General features: G+C 43.2%; 2 protein-coding genes across 4 annotated transcripts; both read left to right on the top strand.

Annotated features, from left to right (window-relative positions):
• Nucleotides 1-1,959: 1,959 nt before the first annotated feature.
• Nucleotides 1,960-8,981, top strand: LOC133907291 (branched-chain amino acid aminotransferase 2, chloroplastic-like). Of its 2 annotated transcripts, none has more exons than XM_062349290.1 (10): nucleotides 1,960-2,207; nucleotides 4,766-4,854; nucleotides 5,001-5,175; nucleotides 5,306-5,482; nucleotides 5,581-5,712; nucleotides 6,003-6,101; nucleotides 6,742-6,858; nucleotides 7,592-7,687; nucleotides 8,060-8,172; nucleotides 8,659-8,981. In XM_062349290.1, exons 1-10 carry the CDS (start codon nucleotides 2,100-2,102, stop codon nucleotides 8,774-8,776), a joined length of 1,224 nt encoding a protein of 407 aa, XP_062205274.1. In that variant the 5' UTR covers nucleotides 1,960-2,099; the 3' UTR covers nucleotides 8,777-8,981. The 2 variants fall into 2 exon arrangements, with proteins under 2 accessions (XP_062205274.1, XP_062205273.1); XM_062349289.1 differs by having other exon boundaries at nucleotides 4,998-5,175.
• Nucleotides 8,982-12,309: 3,328 nt separating this feature from the next.
• On the top strand, nucleotides 12,310-17,852 carry LOC133907091 (uncharacterized). Of its 2 annotated transcripts, XM_062349112.1 has the most exons (7): nucleotides 12,310-12,791; nucleotides 13,290-13,548; nucleotides 14,144-14,199; nucleotides 14,631-16,200; nucleotides 16,271-16,398; nucleotides 16,469-16,715; nucleotides 16,817-17,852. In XM_062349112.1, the coding sequence occupies exons 2-7, from the start codon at nucleotides 13,392-13,394 to the stop codon at nucleotides 17,362-17,364; spliced, it is 2,706 nt and encodes a 901-aa protein (XP_062205096.1). In that variant the 5' UTR covers nucleotides 12,310-12,791; nucleotides 13,290-13,391; the 3' UTR covers nucleotides 17,365-17,852. The 2 variants fall into 2 exon arrangements, with proteins under 2 accessions (XP_062205096.1, XP_062205097.1); XM_062349113.1 differs by lacking the exons at nucleotides 12,310-12,791; nucleotides 14,144-14,199 and having other exon boundaries at nucleotides 13,409-13,548.
• The last annotated feature ends 1,714 nt before the right edge of the window (nucleotides 17,853-19,566 follow it).

Here is a 19,566-nt window from a genome sequence, read left to right as displayed (position 1 = left end):
TGACACGATCACCTTAACAGATAGTATTGGTAACATTGAGAATTAGAGGTCCAATACATGTGACAGAAATACATCAAGAGAAGGGAGAGGCTCTAGAGGGTTGGAAGCAACAACAAAAGAAGAAGAACTAGAGAGGTGTAGGAATGTTGAGGATTCGGAGATGGAGCACAGAGGGATGGTCCGGCTGGAGGTAAGAGACGATAGATGTTATGTTCTTTTGGTCGATCCCTTTTCATGCAAGTGTCATCCTCCTTTTGTACATGCTGGTCCTACATGCCAGCTGGGTACCTAACATTCCCCTTCACTTGAAATGCGGCTTGCCCCTAAGCCGTTGTAGTCACGCCGCCAAGGTCCCATGGAATGTCCTCCTCGCTGCGCAATCTGATGTCGGAAAGGTCCTTGGGGCCCTTGAAGCACATGTTGAGCGCATTGACCTTGCGGAGCATGATGTCGCATCGGTGCAGTACGTCGCAGAGGTGCGTCCCGCGCCACACGGACATGGACATGCTAGCGGCACCCTAGTTGAGGCTGAGCTTGCTCACTCACTCCATCTGGTGGTTCTGGTCGTCCCAGACATGTTGTGGCCACGCACCGAGATGTTGTGCTTCTCCAGGTGTGCGTGCGGGTCGATGCCGCTCAACATCAGCAGTTATGTGTTCCCCATCGTGTAACCGGTGACCAGCATGATGCTAGCTTCGAGGAGGCCCTCGCGCATCGCGCACTGCCATTGCAGCACGCACGCACGAACGACGGTACAAAAGGAGGATGACACCTGCAGAAAAAAAAAAAGAATTGGCCAAATGAACAGGACAGCTATCGTCTCTTACCTCCAGCCGGACCATCCCTTTGTGCTCCCTCTTCGGATCCTCAACATTCCTACACCTCTCTAGTTCTTCTTCTTCTGCCGTTGCTTCCAACCCTCTAGAGTCTCTCCCTTCTCTTTGATGTATCTCTGTTACATGTATTGGACCTCTAATTCTCAGTGTTACCAATACCATATGTTAGAGTGATCGTGTCAATGGAGTGGTGCGCTAACACTTAAGCCCCTCCGCCCTTGATCCGCTTTCGTCTTTAGGTATTATGTCTTATTGAGACCACGTCCACCTTCTCCTTCTTACCTACCTCTCCCTAACCTCTATAAGTATAGTCCTCTATCGTAACCATCTGTATCGTCCACCGACTGATCCATTGTTAATGCTCTCGCCACCTTATCGTTATCCACCGCTAGGTCGAATTCTCCTCTTATTTTTTAGTTATGGGTTAGAAAACCTACCCTCAAATTGATAATATAACTCACAAGTTACGACTGATAAGCAATATCTTTATTTTAAGGAGTAAAAATGGCTAATATAGTCTGTGACAATAGGAGGTCTTCTACTCACAGCTATCGAGAAGGAGTAAAACTAAAACATCTTTTGATGTCGTGTAACTTTAAACATTGTGAATGTCTTTTTATTCTTTTAAAATAACACATGTGCTAACGGATCTATTTATGTCTTAAACCCTATTTATTTGTATTTTTACAAGATGTTACTTCTCCAAAAATCTATTGCTGATAGAACTTAGAAATCAACAAAAGACTATATGTTTGACCTTTTAAACTCTTATAATAATAAAGAGTATTTTTATTTTTTAAAAACTACTTTAAAAAACAGTTTGTTTATTTAGACTTCGCCTTTTGAACAGACGCCACATAATCAGGGACTCATTCGGTCATTCCCACGGCACACCACTGGAAAGCGCGAGGTTCGCGGCCCACCTGCCAGAAAAACCACGTGGATTAAACCTTTTCGGTTGCTGGATTACCTGGCACCCCTCCTCCGGTAGCCCAAACTGCACACGGCGAGATCCCGAACAAGAAACTGCCCTATGGGCCCGGACATAATGGGGTCCCACCGGTCGGTCACCTCAGTCCGGAACACGTGAGCGCACGCGCGTCCACAGATCACTATCCACCACATTTCGCTCGCTATTCCAGTCCGACTTGGACGCCGCCTCCTCCCTCCCGAGTCCTCTCCCCACCTCGCCCGCCGCCGCAGGCGAAACCCTAGCCCCACCGAGCAACCTCACGCGGGCCGCGCTGCGGAGCTGTAGGGGAGATGGAACACGGCGTCGCCACGCACGGGGCACTCCTCGCCGCCGCTCCTCTCGCCGGCCGACGGTCCCAGCTCCCCCTCTCGCCGCCGCCACTGCCACCGTCTATTCAGGTCGGTGCTGTACTACTATCTGCGTGCTGCGTGTTAGCAATCTTGCTGAGAGAGGATCTAGAGTAAGGATCTAGAAGAGGGAGGGGAAGGTGCTGTTAGACGGGTGGAGCGCGGCGAGCTCGGACTGGAGCGCCGTGTTGTGCTGCGCGGCGCCCATGTTGGCGAGCGGGTCGCAGCCGCTGTAGTTGCGCGCGCGGGTGAAGAGCGGCGTGCACGCCATCGGGTGCAGGTTCGTCACCACCCTGGAACTGGGCTGGCGCCGTCTGGCACCCCCCTGGAACGGGCTGCCTGGGTCACCATTGGGTACAAAAGGGAAGCAATACACCAGGGGGCATGATCGAACATAACATACGGACACTGTTCCTTTTCATTCCCGTTCTCATCCTCTCCGCTGTTCCTCTTCCTCCTCTAGACCTCATTCTCCACTGTTCTCATATTCTTCTAGCTTCTTGAACCTTCCCCTCCCTCTTCTAGATCCCTACTCTAGCTCCTCTCTTAGTGAGGTTGCTAACATTTGGTATCAGAGCCCCTTTCCTGGTGTGCCCACTATGACAGACGAAGAGTGCACCTTCATCATCGCCGAAATCGGGAAGATGTTCAAGAGGGCCGAAGAGAGGATGGACAGGTGGGCTATTTCCATCACCGGTGTCGGCAACACCTCCTCTGTCGAGACCAACTCGGCTACTTCTATCGAGTGCTTCAGCGTCATTCCCTCCACTTAGGCCGACTCTGACGACGAGCGCTTCTCCCTTACCTTCGATTCCAAGGCCTCCGATGCCAGCGTGGAACACGCCGCGTTCGCCGAAGCACCAGGCGACGACACCGGGATCGCGGTTGTCGTCGTTTCCAGCAATGACTACTCCTACGCCGCCGACAAGGACAATAGTACAGATGTTGCGAACGCGTACATCCCGACGGTGGTGCGGTGTCTCTGGGAGCGGCTGCGCGGCGAGGCCGAGATGCACAAGGAGGTGGTGACGAAACTGCACCCGATGGCATGCACGCAGCTCTTCACCTACACGCTCAACTACAGCAGTTGTGACCCACTCGCCAACATGGGCATTGCGCAGCACAACACGGTGCTCCAGCCCGTGCTTGCCGCGCTCGACCCATTTAACAGCACCTTCCTCCTCGATCTCAACGCGTCTGCTGGTGGCGTGCTGCACGAACTGGGAGCACGTGTTGACGGCCGTGCACACGACACTGTCCGACAGCAGCAGTGCGGCACCGGTCTGGAGGAGTGCAGTGAGCACCAGGAACACTCCAGGAAAGGGATCGAACAAATGAAGGACCCCCTGTTCATGAACAAGCACATGAGGTGGGTGGACGGGAAGAAGTACGAGGATAAGTTCATGGCGACGTTGAAGCGGTATGGGTACAACGACAAGTACATGTCACTGGCATGGCTGGCCAAGCTGGTCTTCATCCAGTCCTCCGCGCTTCGCTCGTCCATACCGTATACCTCATCGACTTGCTATTTGTGTTCCTGGTCGACATCAACACCATCGAGGCAGGATGGCAGGAGACTGGACCCTACAACCTCTACCGTTCTGGCTTCGCCCAGACCAACAACCGGATCGCATTGAAGTCGCTGGCATGTTTTCCAACTGCTTCAAGGAGGCTAGTGTGTCTGCGGCGCACAACTCCGACGCCTTCACCGCACTCCCCAACGGGTACAAGATGCTGGACGAGCTCCTGCAGTCGTGCAGCGGAAGGATGAAGTGGTGCCCTGGCCCTGTGTGCGTCCACGCTGTGGAGTTCCTCGGTAGTGATAGCGATGTTGCAAACGTGTTCTGTGAGTGCAAGCACGGCTTCTGCTGGACCTGCGGTGAGGAGGCGCACCAGCCAATGTCGTGTGCCACGATCGTTGATGGTCGACGGGTGCTGCGGTGGGCGTACGCGTATGAGTACTGCCTGGACCCTGAGAGCGACGCGGCCAAGTACGACATGTTCGAGGACTTGCACGACTATGCACACTCGGCTGAAACGCCTGCAAGGCTGCACTGAGCTGCTCAAGTTCGACATCGAGCTCCTGCGTGTCGACGAGTAGAGAATTCAAGTTCCATGGGATCCTGGTGGTGCGATGACTGCAGCTTGGGGGCAAGCCGCAATTCAAGGGGAGGGGAATGTTAGGAATTGGACTAACGCCGGCTGGCACCCCCCTGGAACGCGCTGGCTGGGCCACCATTGGGTACTTAAGGGAAGCAATACACTAGGGGGCATGATCGAACATAATATACTGACACAGCTCCTTCTCATTCCCGTTCGCATCCTCTCCACTGTTCTTCCTCCTCCTCTAGACCTCATTCTCCACTGTTCTCACATTCTTCTAGCTTCTAGAACCTTCCCCTCCCTCTTCTAGATCCTTACTCTAGCTCCTCTCTCAGCAAGGTTGCTAACACTGCGTCGTGTTGTATGGAGTGGCATGGGTTTTATGGTGTGGATTCGTGGAATCTGGCGATTGATTAGGAGTGGAAAGTGAGGAGTTTTGATGTGTTCAGTACTTTTATGCTCTCGTGTTCATTACTCTAAACTGTAGTGCTTTCTCGCTGGTGCAGATTCAGAATCGACTTTATTCGATCTTGTCACTCCCACTAAAGGCTAGGCCAGTGAGAAGATGCGGAGCTTCTCTAGCAAGCAACTACACGTATGTGATTTCCATCGTAAACTGCTTGCCTGATTGTCCGTGTTCCCATCATGGCGATTTGCTTGCACTAAATTGTCTGCAATGTTGTGTTGGTGTCTTCGATGTAATTATGATCTTCTGACGGCATTACTCTTACTACTTAGCAGGCAAACATTTGAATCGGTTGATTTGGACTGGGAAAACCTTGGTTTTGGAATTGTGCAAACTGACTATATGTATATCGCGAAATGTGGGCCTGATGGGAACTTTTCTGAGGGTGAAATGGTGCCGTTTGGACCCATCGCACTGAATCCGTCTTCAGGAGTCCTAAATTATGGACAGGTTAGTAAGGCATATAGAACTGTTTGCTTCATATATTCTCTGTTAGGTTAGAGTTGTTGAATATTTTGAATATTTTCGAGGCACAAATACTCTGCAGTTGTATTAAAATGACATTGGGTCTGATTTCTAGGGATTGTTTGAGGGCCTAAAGGCATATATGAAAACTGATGGGTCCATCCTATTATTTCGCCCGGAGGAAAATGCTTTGAGGATGCGATCTGGTGCTGAGAGGATGTGCATGCCTGCACCTAGTGTTGGGCAGTTTGTTGATGCGGTGAAACAAACTGTTCTAGCAAATAAGAGATGGGTGAGTTCGCTGTCTAGAAAATCTGGGTACTTTTGTCGTCCTCTGCCCATTACTTATGCTCATGGTTTAACTGTTTATCAAATATCTTATACTTCCAGGTGCCTCCTACTGGTAAAGGATCTTTGTATATTAGACCACTTCTTATGGGAAGTGGGCCCGTTCTTGGTCTTGCACCTGCTCCTGAATATTCATTCATTATATTTGTCTCCCCTGTTGGGAACTACTTTAAGGTCGGTACCATTTATTTGAAAACATCTACTTCCACAACTTCATAATATATTTGTCATAAATAAACAATCATTATATTAGATATTGACATATTGTTACAAATTGTGAGCTACATGCCTATGTGGCACTGAACTGCCAAATAAAAGCTATGCAGGAACTAGAATTACAATTATTTTGGTACTGTTATTGGTTGATGGTAGCCTATGGAACTATGGATGAATCAAACTTAGGATTTTCAAATAGAAATATGTAGCGCAGAGTGTTTCTTAAACATGTTCACTGGTGTCTACAGGAAGGTTTAGCACCAATAAATTTGATAGTTGAAGACAAGTTTCATCGTGCTACTCCTGGTGGAACTGGTGGTGTGAAGACCATTGGAAATTATGCTTCGGTAATTCTGCTACACTACTTTGTTGCGCTAGTGATTGAAGCTACAGGATTATTATTTCTTCAGCTTGGCCTGCTGATACTTGTGTTGCATACATCTTAATGCGATGATTTTGAGCTTTAAATATTCAAGCTACAAAAGAATATGTCAGCAATGTGATTGAATAGAGCATGGTGTCAGCACGATTCTTAAGAATAATGACACTTCCATGCTGTGAAATGACAAAAGTTGAAGCTAAGCATATACTTCAAACTGAATAATGTCATGGAGATTTCGTCAAAATGAATTCTGTAACCCAGATACTGTCTTCCATGCATCTTGACCATTGAAACCCACCTTATTTCCTTCCACAGTATTTTTTTATGAATATCCAAGTAGCATACATTTCTCTAATAATTGTACTGGGGACTTCAGATTTACACCATAAAATTCCTTTTTTTTTTGGCTTGTTTTCATTGAGATAAATATATTTTGATTGTTTATAATTTTATATCCTGAAATTGTAGTCAGTCTCATGGGTAGTTGTTATCTGTTATAACTATCATTTTCCTTTGCTATATTCATTGGTACACAGCTGATATTATCCACATCAAATGTATACATGCCTTCTTGATGATCATCATATGTTCTTGTTGTTGCATAGGTGTTGATGGCACAGAAAATTGCGAAGGAAAAAGGCTATTCTGATGTTCTCTACTTGGATGCTGTTCACAAAAAGTATCTTGAAGAAGTTTCTTCATGCAACATTTTTGTTGTCAAGGTAAGACTGCTATCTGTAACACTTTATTTTGGCTTGAAGCTTAATTTTAGCAGGTCCAGTAGCCAAGCTTGGTTATTAACCTACATAATTCAAAATTGTCTCGTTTTTCCCTAATGCATGTCTTTGTAATGTTTGGTGGCCTGATTCTGAAGTTGATGGCCGCATTTATTAGTATCTCAAGCATGCTCGTTCACCAAAGTAGGTTAAGAGATTTGTATGTCATACCTTTTATCTAGAGCTCAGTCTTCCTGAATGAAAATTTTCATCTTCCTCCATGCATGAGCCTTTTGTGGATGATCACCTTAATGAAAACCAGAAACATGTATGCAACACATTGACTGTGGAGAACTGAGCATAGCTCAGTTGGTAGACTGTGGATCGGATATTCGGACTACAGCTCAGGACTATTTTATACACAAAGATGAAGGTTCTCATGTAAGATACTGATAGTGATATGGGTATATGACTGTTCGATAGGATATAGGCCCACCTGGTCGATCTCTACCTAATAGGTTCAGCCAGACTTGACTGCTTAGAACATTGCAGAACTATATAATCTCCTGGAGGACGAACTGTTTTTGAATGCTTTTGAATTTCCTGCTGACTACATGAAACATGTTGTGCTTGATTTTGCTCAAGGTCATTTCATTCAACAAATTAATGGACTACCTTATGCATGTTACTGTATCTGTTAACTAGATGTGTTTATTTCTTTTATCGTCTTTTGCACCAGGGCAATGTTATTTCTACTCCGGCAATAAAAGGAACAATATTACCAGGTATCACAAGGAAAAGTATTATCGATGTTGCTCTGAACAAGGGATTCCAGGTAAATTACCTGTCATTCCCCTGAGTCGAAAAAATTGTCTAGGAGTGCTTCTTGTTAATCTTTAATTCCTTTGCTTAGGTAAGTTAGCACTAGCATTGGACGGTAAACAGTGATCCTAAGCCTGCTAGCCAGGTGCATAGGTCCATCCGCCCATGTTTCTTATTATATCTGTCCTTCCCCTTTCATTATGAAAATTAACAAGGGTCCTTCCCCTTTTGGTTAATAAAGGTAGGCCGTGCTAGTGATATTGGTCCAGTTGGGGGAAACAAGACATTATTCTGAAACTGTGACAAAAAAAAAAAACAATTGCATATGTTCTCAAACCTTTGTCCTTTGATGCAATCTTAATTAATATTTTCTGTTTCTTGGAAGGTTGAGGAGAGGCTTGTGTCGGTGGATGAACTGCTTGATGCTGATGAAGTGTTCTGCACGGGAACTGCTGTCGTAGTGTCTCCTGTTGGGAGTATTACATATCAAGGGAAAAGGTGAAACATTATATTTGCTTGAGAGCTCAGTTGTTAGTTGAAATGAATCTGCAGTTAAATCAAATTATTGTTTCTTGCATAAGTTAACTAACACCCATGTGATCGCTTTGTGTTAGGCAGCCATTAGGTATATTGGCATTTTGAGACCTAGTTTTGCTGTGCACTTTCTGCTCTTATTGCAAAATGTCAACTTCTTTCATCACGATCGTCCCATATGACTTTGCCAAATTATTGTGCAGATGATGTCATTCTTATTACATTTGATTGAATGTCAAAAATTCAACAGATCTTTTTGCTAAAGTTTCCTTCAGTATCAACTCCTGACTAACGAACATTATAGTGCTACTGTGCAAGAGTGAACCAATCCAATATTCATACATATGGCTCTTACCACTTATTGTTTAAACCGAATTTTCTTTATGCAACCATTGTTGTGGAGCAGTATTTAGCAACGATCTTTACATCCAAATGCATTTCACCTTGCAGGGTGGAGTATGGCCACCAAGGAGTCGGCGTCGTGTCTCAGCAACTATACACCTCACTGACAAGCCTCCAGATGGGTCAAACGAAAGACTCGATGGACTGGACTGTGCAACTAAATTAGTCTTGACCGTGCATCATCCTCGTGCAGATGGCTTCTAGATCTCATCTAGATGATCATGATCATGCCAGCCCCTTCATTTTTGTAGTATGCAATGGAATGGCGTCCTGTTGTCTATTTCGTAGACGGTGCTCGTCGTGCCAGCTCGAACTACAATCATCTGTACCTTTCATTTCTATAGCATCTACTAGCTGTTTTGTTGTGGACAGTACCATGCGCATCTGTCATGAGCCGGCAAAGAGCCCGAAATGAATGGGTTCCATCCTGAGCCCGACTGGATAATTATTTTTGTACAAATAAAAAGGGATACCCGGGTGGCCCTAGTTACCCTCAATAATTTTATCGTGCCAGGTCTATGCGGTACTTTCGGTCCTAAAATGGTAACCACTTTTCCCCGGCTGGAGCATGTTGCGGTGTGAGAAGGCTTGGCCAGGCCGAGGAAGAACTTTCAGGCCCAAAATGATTCGTACCTTTCCCAACAGAAGCTCGATCCAGCTCAACCTGAGAAAGGGTCTGTTTAGTATAATTTTAGTTTCCAGATTCATACTGGATCTAAAATTTGTATAATAAAATAAAGTAATTTAAACTTTTATTTTTAATTTTAAATAAAAATTAGATGATTTAACTAAATACTTTTAAACCACCTACAGTTTCACATCTAAGATTTTTTACAACTAGATTTGATCAGCTTTTAAAAAAAAGTTTGATCTGAAACTATGCCAAACGAGATCAGAAGCTCACAGCCAGTTTCTAATAACATTTCTTAAAGCACCATCAAAATTCATAAACATACACACGTATTCACGCCATCACATACACACTTATGCAACCGTCTACTCAAACGACCCTAGATGTGTACATCTAGATTCTCTAGTGCTGCTCACAGATGCGTCTCAAGAGCCTTCAAAGCTTGCATCAGAAGAGTGCCGTATATGCATGGTCGTCCTCGATCGGGCATGATGCAATTGATGCTGAACCGCTGTAGCTCACCCACCCACCCACCAAACCGTCCACCCACTTGATCTCCATAGCAGGTTAGCAATATAGCATAGCACGCACAAGAATATTTATTTACTACATGGACTTTGCTCACGTCCCTACGCTCTTGTCCTTGTGTTGTGCATGCAGCTGGTTAGAATAAAGTTGGAGGCATAGGTAGTCGTCATACTTAACACCAAGCTCACGACATCTTGAGTCGTGTGTATGTTTTTAGAGGGCACATTGAGAACGTATACTACACACGTACTCTATAATTACACCATACGCACACAGTCGTGTGTATCTCATGCGTCGTTATGACTTGTTGGCGTATTACACAAGTATATATATATAGCACTATGGTTGCTTCGGCAGGAGCAGAGCATAGCGTAAGCACAAGGCATGTACTCTCTTTCATCACAAATAAATATTATTTTAGACATCGACACGGTTTTCAAAATATATATTTGACTATTATTTTTTAGTGTAATATATTTATAAAATATAGCAAAATTATATTATTATGAAACTACTTTTCAAGACAAATATATTTACATCATTTTTAATAACCAAACTCAATACATAAAGAATATTTTGTAGCCTAAGTTTAAAAATATTGAATGCATGTAACTAAAACAACGCTTATTTGTGATGATCTCAATCCTACTCATCATTTCATGACCCCATTCAACACAAAAGGCCAGATAGGATAGTACCTGAAGGAGGGGGAACCTGGTGACGGAAAGAGAATGCCAAAGAACAGAGGGTGTTCAGTATACTGCCCCATCCTGTACGTACGTCAAATAGGGCAGCCACAACATCATTACATGACCACACTTCCGGTTGACACTCATCTGAGTCTGGTGCAGAGCACATGATTTCAGATTGATGTGAGGCGAAAGACATTGAGCAAGTCCAAAGGTTTTACTAGTAACACAAAAACTGTAAAAGTCACAAGTCATACCATTTTACCTCAACTCATATACACACTGTGAAGATCAGGTATAAAGTAGGCAGATGCTGGCGCACGTACGATTCGATCAGAGATTGTCAAAAAGGCACATTCCAAGGTGTCACTCTCATCCCCTCCCAACCGTGCGCCATGATCAGAAGAGCTCCAGTGCTCGAAAGCCCAAGCTAAGCACGCATGGCATGCAATCGATCGAATCCAAGGGAACACTGCCCCGTTTTCTTCGAGGACAAGAATTTGTCTAGTGGCGAATGGTCATGATTCAGGTCCCTATGACCCTATCCATGCAGGACAGCCATGATGGTGCCTGTCTCAAGCATGCTCAGAAATAAATTTACCAGTCCTGATAATTTCTTTACTCCCTTGTCTGAATTCAATTGATGCACTCTAAACATGAGGATTAAGAAATCCCTCCCTAAGGATCACAAGGATTAAAGAATGGCCAAAAAAGTTTGATGCGACCAGCTGTCCTGAAGAGGCTTAAGTATTGCCCAACTTGGAGAGCAAAAGATGGAGAATATCTCAAGGAGTTGTAGCATGTAGGTACAGTACCACCCAACCCCATATCTAATCGAACACCAAATTAAATACGGCGTCACATTAAGCAAGCAGGTCCTATGAGTTATGACTCCATAGGAGACTTTCAATGGCCGGTTTGGTCCCAAAAGTGCGACTAAATAACAGCCGTGATTTGGTTTGTTAGCGTACGTGAGGCCAACTAAAGTCCAAACCGTGAAGAGGAAGATGAGGCCAAAAAGTTTCCCCTGCTCCGTCAGCGAACTCGATGTCTCCGAGTTGGCGTCACGATCCATCATCCATGTCACTATTCATTATTCAACACCCTTCCGTAGGACACAAGGGATGTATATATGCAGCAGATTAGCAGTAGTATTACTAGAAAATAAACCAAATCAAGTGGGTGCGGCCCCTTGCAGATGGGCCCGGTGCTGCCTTTTGAATCAGATTCGAGTTGTAAAGTGAGGAGCAGGAAATAGCTAGGCCCGCCCATAGATCCCATCAAGACCACTAACTCTTGTCAGAAGCTGAGTAGTAAACACTACTTGGCTCTGGCAAAATAGCTGTCCACCCATAACTAAACGACATATCTTAAGCAAGCACATAGGACTACCATTCTTGAGGTTTTGAAAGCTTTGTTTGTCATTCAAGGTCTCTGTGTCAGAATATTTCTTTGGAAAATTTTTGTAATTAGTTCTGAATCGAACTTAGATCCCCAAACCCAAGTGGTTTGTCGAGACAGCTACTCTTGATTGAGAATTGGAAGTGAGGCAGTATCTCTTTCCCAGCGGTTTGTGATAGACAGGTAACTAGTTGTTGACACGCAACTCTATCTAGCACAGTCTAGGAGAAGTTGTATTTGACAATTGCCACGAGGGGTTTCTTTCTGCCCCTTCCTACACAAGGGCCATAAAATATTGATGTTAACATTATTATCCGAAAACCTTCTCATTCTGCCCATCTTTTTCCCTGGTTATTACCTGGTATGTCCCGTGGGATTAATTCCACCATCTCACACGCAACCATCAATCGGAGTTAGGTCCGGTTTTTCTAACTTGATTGCCACTTTTTTCTGCGAGTGGAAAAAGGCTGGCGCACTAGCCGAAAGTCCATTGATCTACTAGTGCGATGACAATGGCATGTCCGGATGTGGTGGGCTGCTCTAGTGCCGTGGCATAGCCTGGAGCGCTACGCGCATTCCACAAAGCAAAGCGAAGGGGAGAGAAGAATAGAAGAAAAAGGAAAAGCGAAGCGAACAAGAGAGAAGGATTGGAGGGAAAACAAAAGAAAAGACAAGCAAAGCAAAGCTGATTCTGACCAGGACTTGTATTAGGCTAGCTAACAGCGGAGGAAACGCTTGCGATTCCTTTCGTCCTCACCGAAAGGATGGACCGCTCAGGGCTGCTGCAGGCTCCAACACCTATTCACATGGCCAGGGAGATGTTGTGAGGGATTTGGATGGGTGTTCTTCTCTGTGACTTGCCACCCGAGAGAGAGAGGAGGGAGATAGAGAAAGACCGGCCGTTGAAGCTTCGCTCCATGATCTCTTGGAAGGTAGGCATGCATGGAGTCTTGGAAGGTTCAGCTGTTGGGTCTGCATCTTGGTTTTGCAACTGTTTTCTGTTAGCTATGATTTGAATGGAATATTTCTTTTCGATCCTTGTCAATCTAGTGGCTTGAGGTAGCTGATAGATGATTGTATTTGGGCAAGTGAATTGATGTTTGTTGGGGATTTGGTATTTGAAATTTTACCCCAAGTAATGTTTTGATATGGTTGCATCAAATTTTCTGTGTCTTCATTTGGGGGTTCCCTTTGCCCTCGTCTTCTGTTTAATTGCTTGGGTGGATTGGTTCAACAGAAATTTTCTCAAGAGTAAAGACAATAGAAAGTTAGTACCTGGCATGGAAGGTTTCTCATGGCCAGGCCAGTTGTTTACATCTCCCTTGCTCCGCTCCTGCAAAAGCTCAGCTCTTCTGCTTGGCTCCTTCAGAGAAATTTGCGTTCTTTGCCAATCGGAATCTGGCTGATGGCTAATTTTGTTATGCATTCAGTGTTCATCAGGTCCCGCTGGTGGTGATCTCCCTGACGAACTGAGCAATCAATAGAAGAAACAAAAGGGTCATTTCCACTGCAGAAAGAACAAATCATCTGAAATGGGAAAACGAGGTCACAGGCGGTCTGCATCACAAGACGAGGACAATGTAGGCTGTGTGTGGGGCCTCATGCGCATGCTTTACTTCCGCCGTGACCCCAAATTATTGTTGGATACCAAGCAATTGAGCGGGAGGCATACATTCCGGGAGATCAATGGTAAGTTTTCTTCACTAATCTCTCGAACACGCATGAGAGTTTTCTTCACTAATCTCTCGAACACGCATGAGAGTTTTCTTCACTAATCACAGTTGTTTTGAGATTTTTTTTTTACTAGTAGACTAGTAGTTATTGTAACAGTATGGGCAAAGCTATTTGACTTCCACTTCAAGCCAGTGGAAGATGTTTAGGAACTTCAAATGCTCTCGCTCCAACAATTCAATTCATTTTCTATGAAAATGCAAAAAAAAAAAAATGCTACTATTATATTATTTTTCGAGAGGACAGCAGGTGTCTACTACTATATGTTTGTTTGCATTTGTTTTGTTACATTTATTGGGTTCTTTCAGGAAATTACATTGACAATTTAGAACTGCAACCTGCGCACCAGCATGAGTTTGATTCATCAACAGCTACAGTCTTTGCATTATTTTCTAAAGTTTAATAAGACCAAGCATTCCAACTAATGTACGATCTAGAATGAACCAATGGCAAACATTAAGATAGTTTAGAAAGAAACTGCACAGTATAAATTTCCTGTCAACTTGGGTGTTGGTGGACAATTATTCTGATGATGGGCCATGTATTTGTGCAGACAGGGGGCACTCAACAAAGAGGTCGAGGGATTTTGACGAAATAGAAGAGGATGGTGTAAGTTGCATGAACTAAGCTAGTAGTGTTTAGAGGAGCAAACCCACCTAGTCATATTTTTATTGATTATCATAATCTAATTAACACTGTGATTTTAACTGTAAAGAATGTATTAAAAAACAAGCAAAGACTGTAAGAATATCTGTATTTTATCAACGGTGAGGCAGTGACACACTGATGCTGAATCATGCTCATTATCTAGGCCAGTGCATCCTTTAAGTGTTGTGCTTGAGGGACTTAATTTTCAGAAGAAGCTCGATTAATTATTTAAGTGGCTACTTACTAAAGAAACATGACCATCAACATGGCATTTGACAGCAACAGTTACTCGTGGGCAATGTGGGCATGCTGCCAAGTTTTCTATTATATCGCAATATATAGTTGTCTCCAATATATGCATGCATCTGAGCATTTTACTATGTCTTTTTCAGAACATAGAAGAATGCACTTCGCAGAAACCAAGCGTCAAAAACCTTATGGAGGATGAACTGGGAAAAGTAAAGCTATTGAAGAAAATTCCAAATGATGAGGTTCAAAGAAGATTACCTAACCTGGGAAATGATGTCTCTCTTGATGCGAGATCAAAGCATACAAATAAACCAACAGAGAACTCATTTCACCACACAGGCATCTCTGCACCTTTGTCTTTATCAGTGGATTCTGAGGTCTTGACTCATGCTGAAGAATATGATCTTCAATCTGCCCTGGCAAGTTTCCTAGGTGAAATCTATAGCTGCCACAATGAATGCCCACACGGTGATTGCAAGAATAAGAATGAATTGTGTCCTTCACTGAAGTCCCTAATCTATAAAAAGGTCAATGATTTGAACAATCTTCCTCACGATATTGATCATGGGCAATCTCAAGAGAGCAACGATCAAAAGCTATTGGACCAGAATAGTCTTTCTAACACCATGGCAGCTCAATCCAAACAATTCAAGGATGCATTGGAGATACTAAGTTCAAACAAGGAACTTTTCCTGAAGCTGCTTCAGAAACCAAATCCACATATAGTAGACAACATCCAAAAGCACCAAAACAGGGCGGTAACAGCTGGGTTAGAGCCCAATAAAATTCCTGGACAAACTAACTTTGTTGGAGGGAGAAGAGGCTCAAATCAGCATCCGTTGGCTACAAAAGAGCAGGCTAAAGAGGGCAAATATATGTTCTTCTGGAGGAAGGATAAATCAAATAGAAGACAGATGCCCGAGACAACTAACGGAGCTCAGACTGTTAGCAAAATAGTTATTCTAAAGCCAAATCCAGAAAGAAGAATTGGTCAGAAAGCGACCACTAGTGCAAGATCGTTACATCAAGAACCTTGTGCGTCGCATGCTCCTGAATGCAGCGGAAGGGAAGCCTCAAAGTTTTCAATTAAGGAAGTCAAGAAAAGATTCAGAATTGTGACTGGTGGGAGTAGAAGAGAAAGAAATGCGGCACCTGCAGAAGACCTTCAAAGAGACCCACGTAGGCTCAAAGATTCTGTTATTGCAATTAAGAAGGATTTTATACATCTCCCGGAAGGGAGCTTGGCAGACAAATCTGCATCAAATTTTAAGAATGACATCAGACCTTTGATCAGCAGCAAGCAAAGGCAACAAATTGGCAACATAAGTGAAATAAATTGTCAAACAGTAGCACCGAAAGATGCATCTATCTTCTATGAGGAGGCCAAGAGGCATTTATCTGAGATGCTAAAAGATAATGATCGATCTGTCAACTATCCAGCAGTTCAAGCCCCAAAGTCCTTGGAAGGAATTCTTTCTGTCCCTCATTGCAATGTGTCAACCCCTAGGAGTATGCCGAGGGAAAAGGACTGCCTTTATCTCTTACCTGAAGAGACAGATGTTTGCCTTGTGTGCAAGGTTGAGAGAGAAGAATGCACACAAGAGAGAAGCCAATCACAGGACGACTTAGGAAGCATTGCATGCTGTACTAGTGAAGCAGCTGATGATCAGGATACAGTTCAGGAAGGATATTGCATGAATGAAGCACAAAAAGGTAATTCAGTTGATGCTCTGTGTGGTGCATTTTTATTCTTTAATACAAATAACACCAGAATTTTTTATAGGACCCAGAGATGTTACAGATGAACCAGACATCATGTATATTGAAGAAATTGGTAAATTGGATTGTGGTGAAAGAATTCGCAACACACAGTGCATTTCAGCAGAACAAGGCAGAGATGACGCACAGCAGGTAAGCTCAAATAAATGTGTATCATTGTTTTGTGATTATTATTTAAAACGTTTCATCGTTTCATCTAAAGGAAATACTAGAAGAAACAGAACAAGGAAAAGATCATGTTAAAATGTCCCTGAACTCTCCTGAGAGCATAGTTGAAAAGTTAGAGCAGCAAGAGCTGCAAACACCAGAACCAAGAGCATCAACCAAAGTAATCCCACAGGGTTCTCCTGAGCAAAGCAATGAAAAGCAAGAAAAGCCCAGTCCTGTATCTGTTCTTGAGTCATTCTTTGAAGATGTTGACAGTCCTGGCTGCATAAATACTAAAGAATGTAAGCCCAAGCGGTACAACTTATTTTAACATTTTTTCTATTTACTGATAAAAGGAGATAGTCTACATATCTGTATGACTTAAAAATTTTATGGCATACAGGCGAGCTGCATGAAGATCTCCATAGGACCTATTTCCCAGATTATGAATCAGATGTAAAGGTCCTTTGGGAGCACAAGAATGTCAGGTTGGATTTTATAAAGCTGGTACTGGAGCTCTCAGAATTATGTGCAGAACAAAATTTAGAGGTATGGTACCTAGAGGATGAATTAATCAGCCCTTGCTTGTTTGAAGAATTACAGAATCAAGGTGATCAAATTGATGATCTGAAGCTTATGTTTGATTGTATCTGTGAAGCTCTAACAGAGATCCAAGAGAGATATTTTAGACTCTCTTCTTGGTTATCTTTTCTAAAACACGACATACGGACACCTCCAACAGGAGAAAACCTCGTCACAGAAGTTGATAGATATGTTTACGGGTATATCCAAAATAGTCTTCCAAGTACATTAGAACAGATAATTAAGAGGGATTTGGAAGTTCAGACATGGATGAACATTAGATCAAAAACTGAAGGGATTATTGTGGAAATATGGGAGTTTGTATTGGACGAGTTGATAGATGAGGCCGTCTTTGATTTGTGGATTTGAAGTTCTGATTAGGTCTCTTGACAGTGGTGCTTTATGGCGAGTATAGTCAGTAGGTACAGCTACAGAAGTTTTCGCGCTGACAATAACCCCTTCTATGCGGCAGAATAACATGGGCTACTACTATGTTTGATCTAAGAAGGTAGCATGTGAATGTAAATTTGGGAGGACATCTACTAGCCTAAGTGTGTAGCTGCAGCTGAAATCGTTCTCATGCATGAAAGCTAAAGTTTCAGTGCTGCAAATCTTTGAATTGTGCAATTTGTGTGGATGAAGTTGGGCAGTCTGTCACGCCATGCCTCTGGACAGCGAAGTGTACAGCAGTCTAAAGGGCATTGCAATTTTCCTTTTGCCCATTGAGCGTTTGTGTTCATATGTGTGAGCCATACAGTTTTCAGCGGGATCAGGTCCCGCTTAATGTATACGTTTGTTTTGTGTGTAAATGTGCAAAAGTAATTATACATGATTAATGAAATAATACATTTTCAGCATGCTTATAGGACACTTTCATTCGTCTTAGATAGACAAACTTTTAACCATTCACATCTGCACTAAAATGGATTTGCTGCTACTCAAAGCACGGAAGGAACTAATGAAACAACAAAAAAGATGCATTACCCTACACATTCCCATTACTCAAATTTTGCCCCTACAAATCACATAAATTTCCAAGAGAACATAATTACCCCTAATCTGATTGCCAAGGGTATAAGGATCAATCTCACTAATGAGTCCAAGCTATTGGAAAAGGAATTCTTTTTAAAAAAAAACAAGTACACAAACTGAATCAAATCAAGTGCAGATGAAACATCAAAAGCATCATTAACCACTAGGTACACAGACAACACCAGTTAACCCAACGCATCGATATGTTGGAACAAGCTAGTAGTCATCCACTGGCCATTGGGTACAGACGTACAGCATCTAGTTCACTTTGAAATTTCAAATTCCAACCATGGAGATCTCTCTCTCTCTCTCTCTCTCTCTCTCTCTGTAGCTCGCTAGTCGCTGCACAATCCTCAATCTCCTATAAATTTTCCCCGCACCACGCGTCCACGCCACACTACTTAATTAAACCCTAATTTACCAGGCGATCGCCCAAACTGGGTTTAAACCACCGAAAAAAATAACGAAGCAACTCGATCATCCTTGCCAAATGCTACGTGATTCCCCGAGAGATTTGAGCCCGCGAACATCGGATTAAAAATTTACACAAACGAACAGAGAACCGACCTCCAGGAACCGAAAATCTCCCCGAATCTCCTCACGGACGCACCACACAGACGAACCGAGGCCGGTAGGCCGAAATGCCGCGCCGATTCGAAACCCCTAACCAACTCAACAGCTGCGAGAGGAGTAAGCGCATTGGAGGATGTAGGGGATCGATCCACTAACCCGCCTTTGCGATGCAGCGAATTGGAGACGAGGAGTTGCTCCGCTCAGTTTCGCTGCCTTGTTTCCACGAGGACGCGAGATCGAAACGGAGGAGCCAAATAGTGGCGGCCGAGTGAAGACTGAAGAGAGAGAATTTCTTTTATTTTCAAAAAAATATAAATATATGTGTCTGTTTTAAAAAAATATAAATTAGACTTAAAAAATATTATGTTTCAAGACTCTTAAACTTAAAATACTTTCAAAATAGTTATGATTTTTTTTAAAAAAAATCCATAGTATATAGAATGCTACATCTAGCCCTTAAAAAAATTCAACTCAAAAAATTATTTTATAATGAGAAATAAAAAAGATAGATTTTAGGATCTCTAAAATTTGTCGGTTTTCCTCATTATACAAGTTATATTTTTGAGAGCAAGATGACAACATTCTCTACACCATATAAATTTTTATGACAAACTTAATAGTGTTTTAATTTTTGAGAGTATTGAAACGTAATATTTTTTATTTTAAACATATCGCCCCGTTGAAATAGCAACCGGTAGCATTAGTAGTCTTATATTTACAATTTATTATTTAAAAATTAAAAAATCAAGTGGAGAAGGTAGCAGTGGGGCTTTTTTTTTTTGCAGGGATGGATCCAACCCGCTTGGCCCAATCTATAAATAGTCCGGGGTTCGCAAAAGGGGCCGTTTTTCTGGTCTAGCCCATCTATTCCACCATATGTTCTTCCAAAAATTCAAGAGTCTATTTTGTGTGGGAAATAAGTTATTAAATCATTTAAAAAACAAGCCTATGTTTTTTGTACATTTG

Source organism: Phragmites australis, chromosome 24, assembly GCF_958298935.1.
Source record: "Phragmites australis chromosome 24, lpPhrAust1.1, whole genome shotgun sequence".
In the NCBI taxonomy this organism is placed as follows: Eukaryota; Viridiplantae; Streptophyta; class Magnoliopsida; order Poales; family Poaceae; genus Phragmites; species Phragmites australis.
Note: the sequence above shows the minus strand (reverse complement) of the source record. Positions and strands in the feature narration are given on the sequence as shown.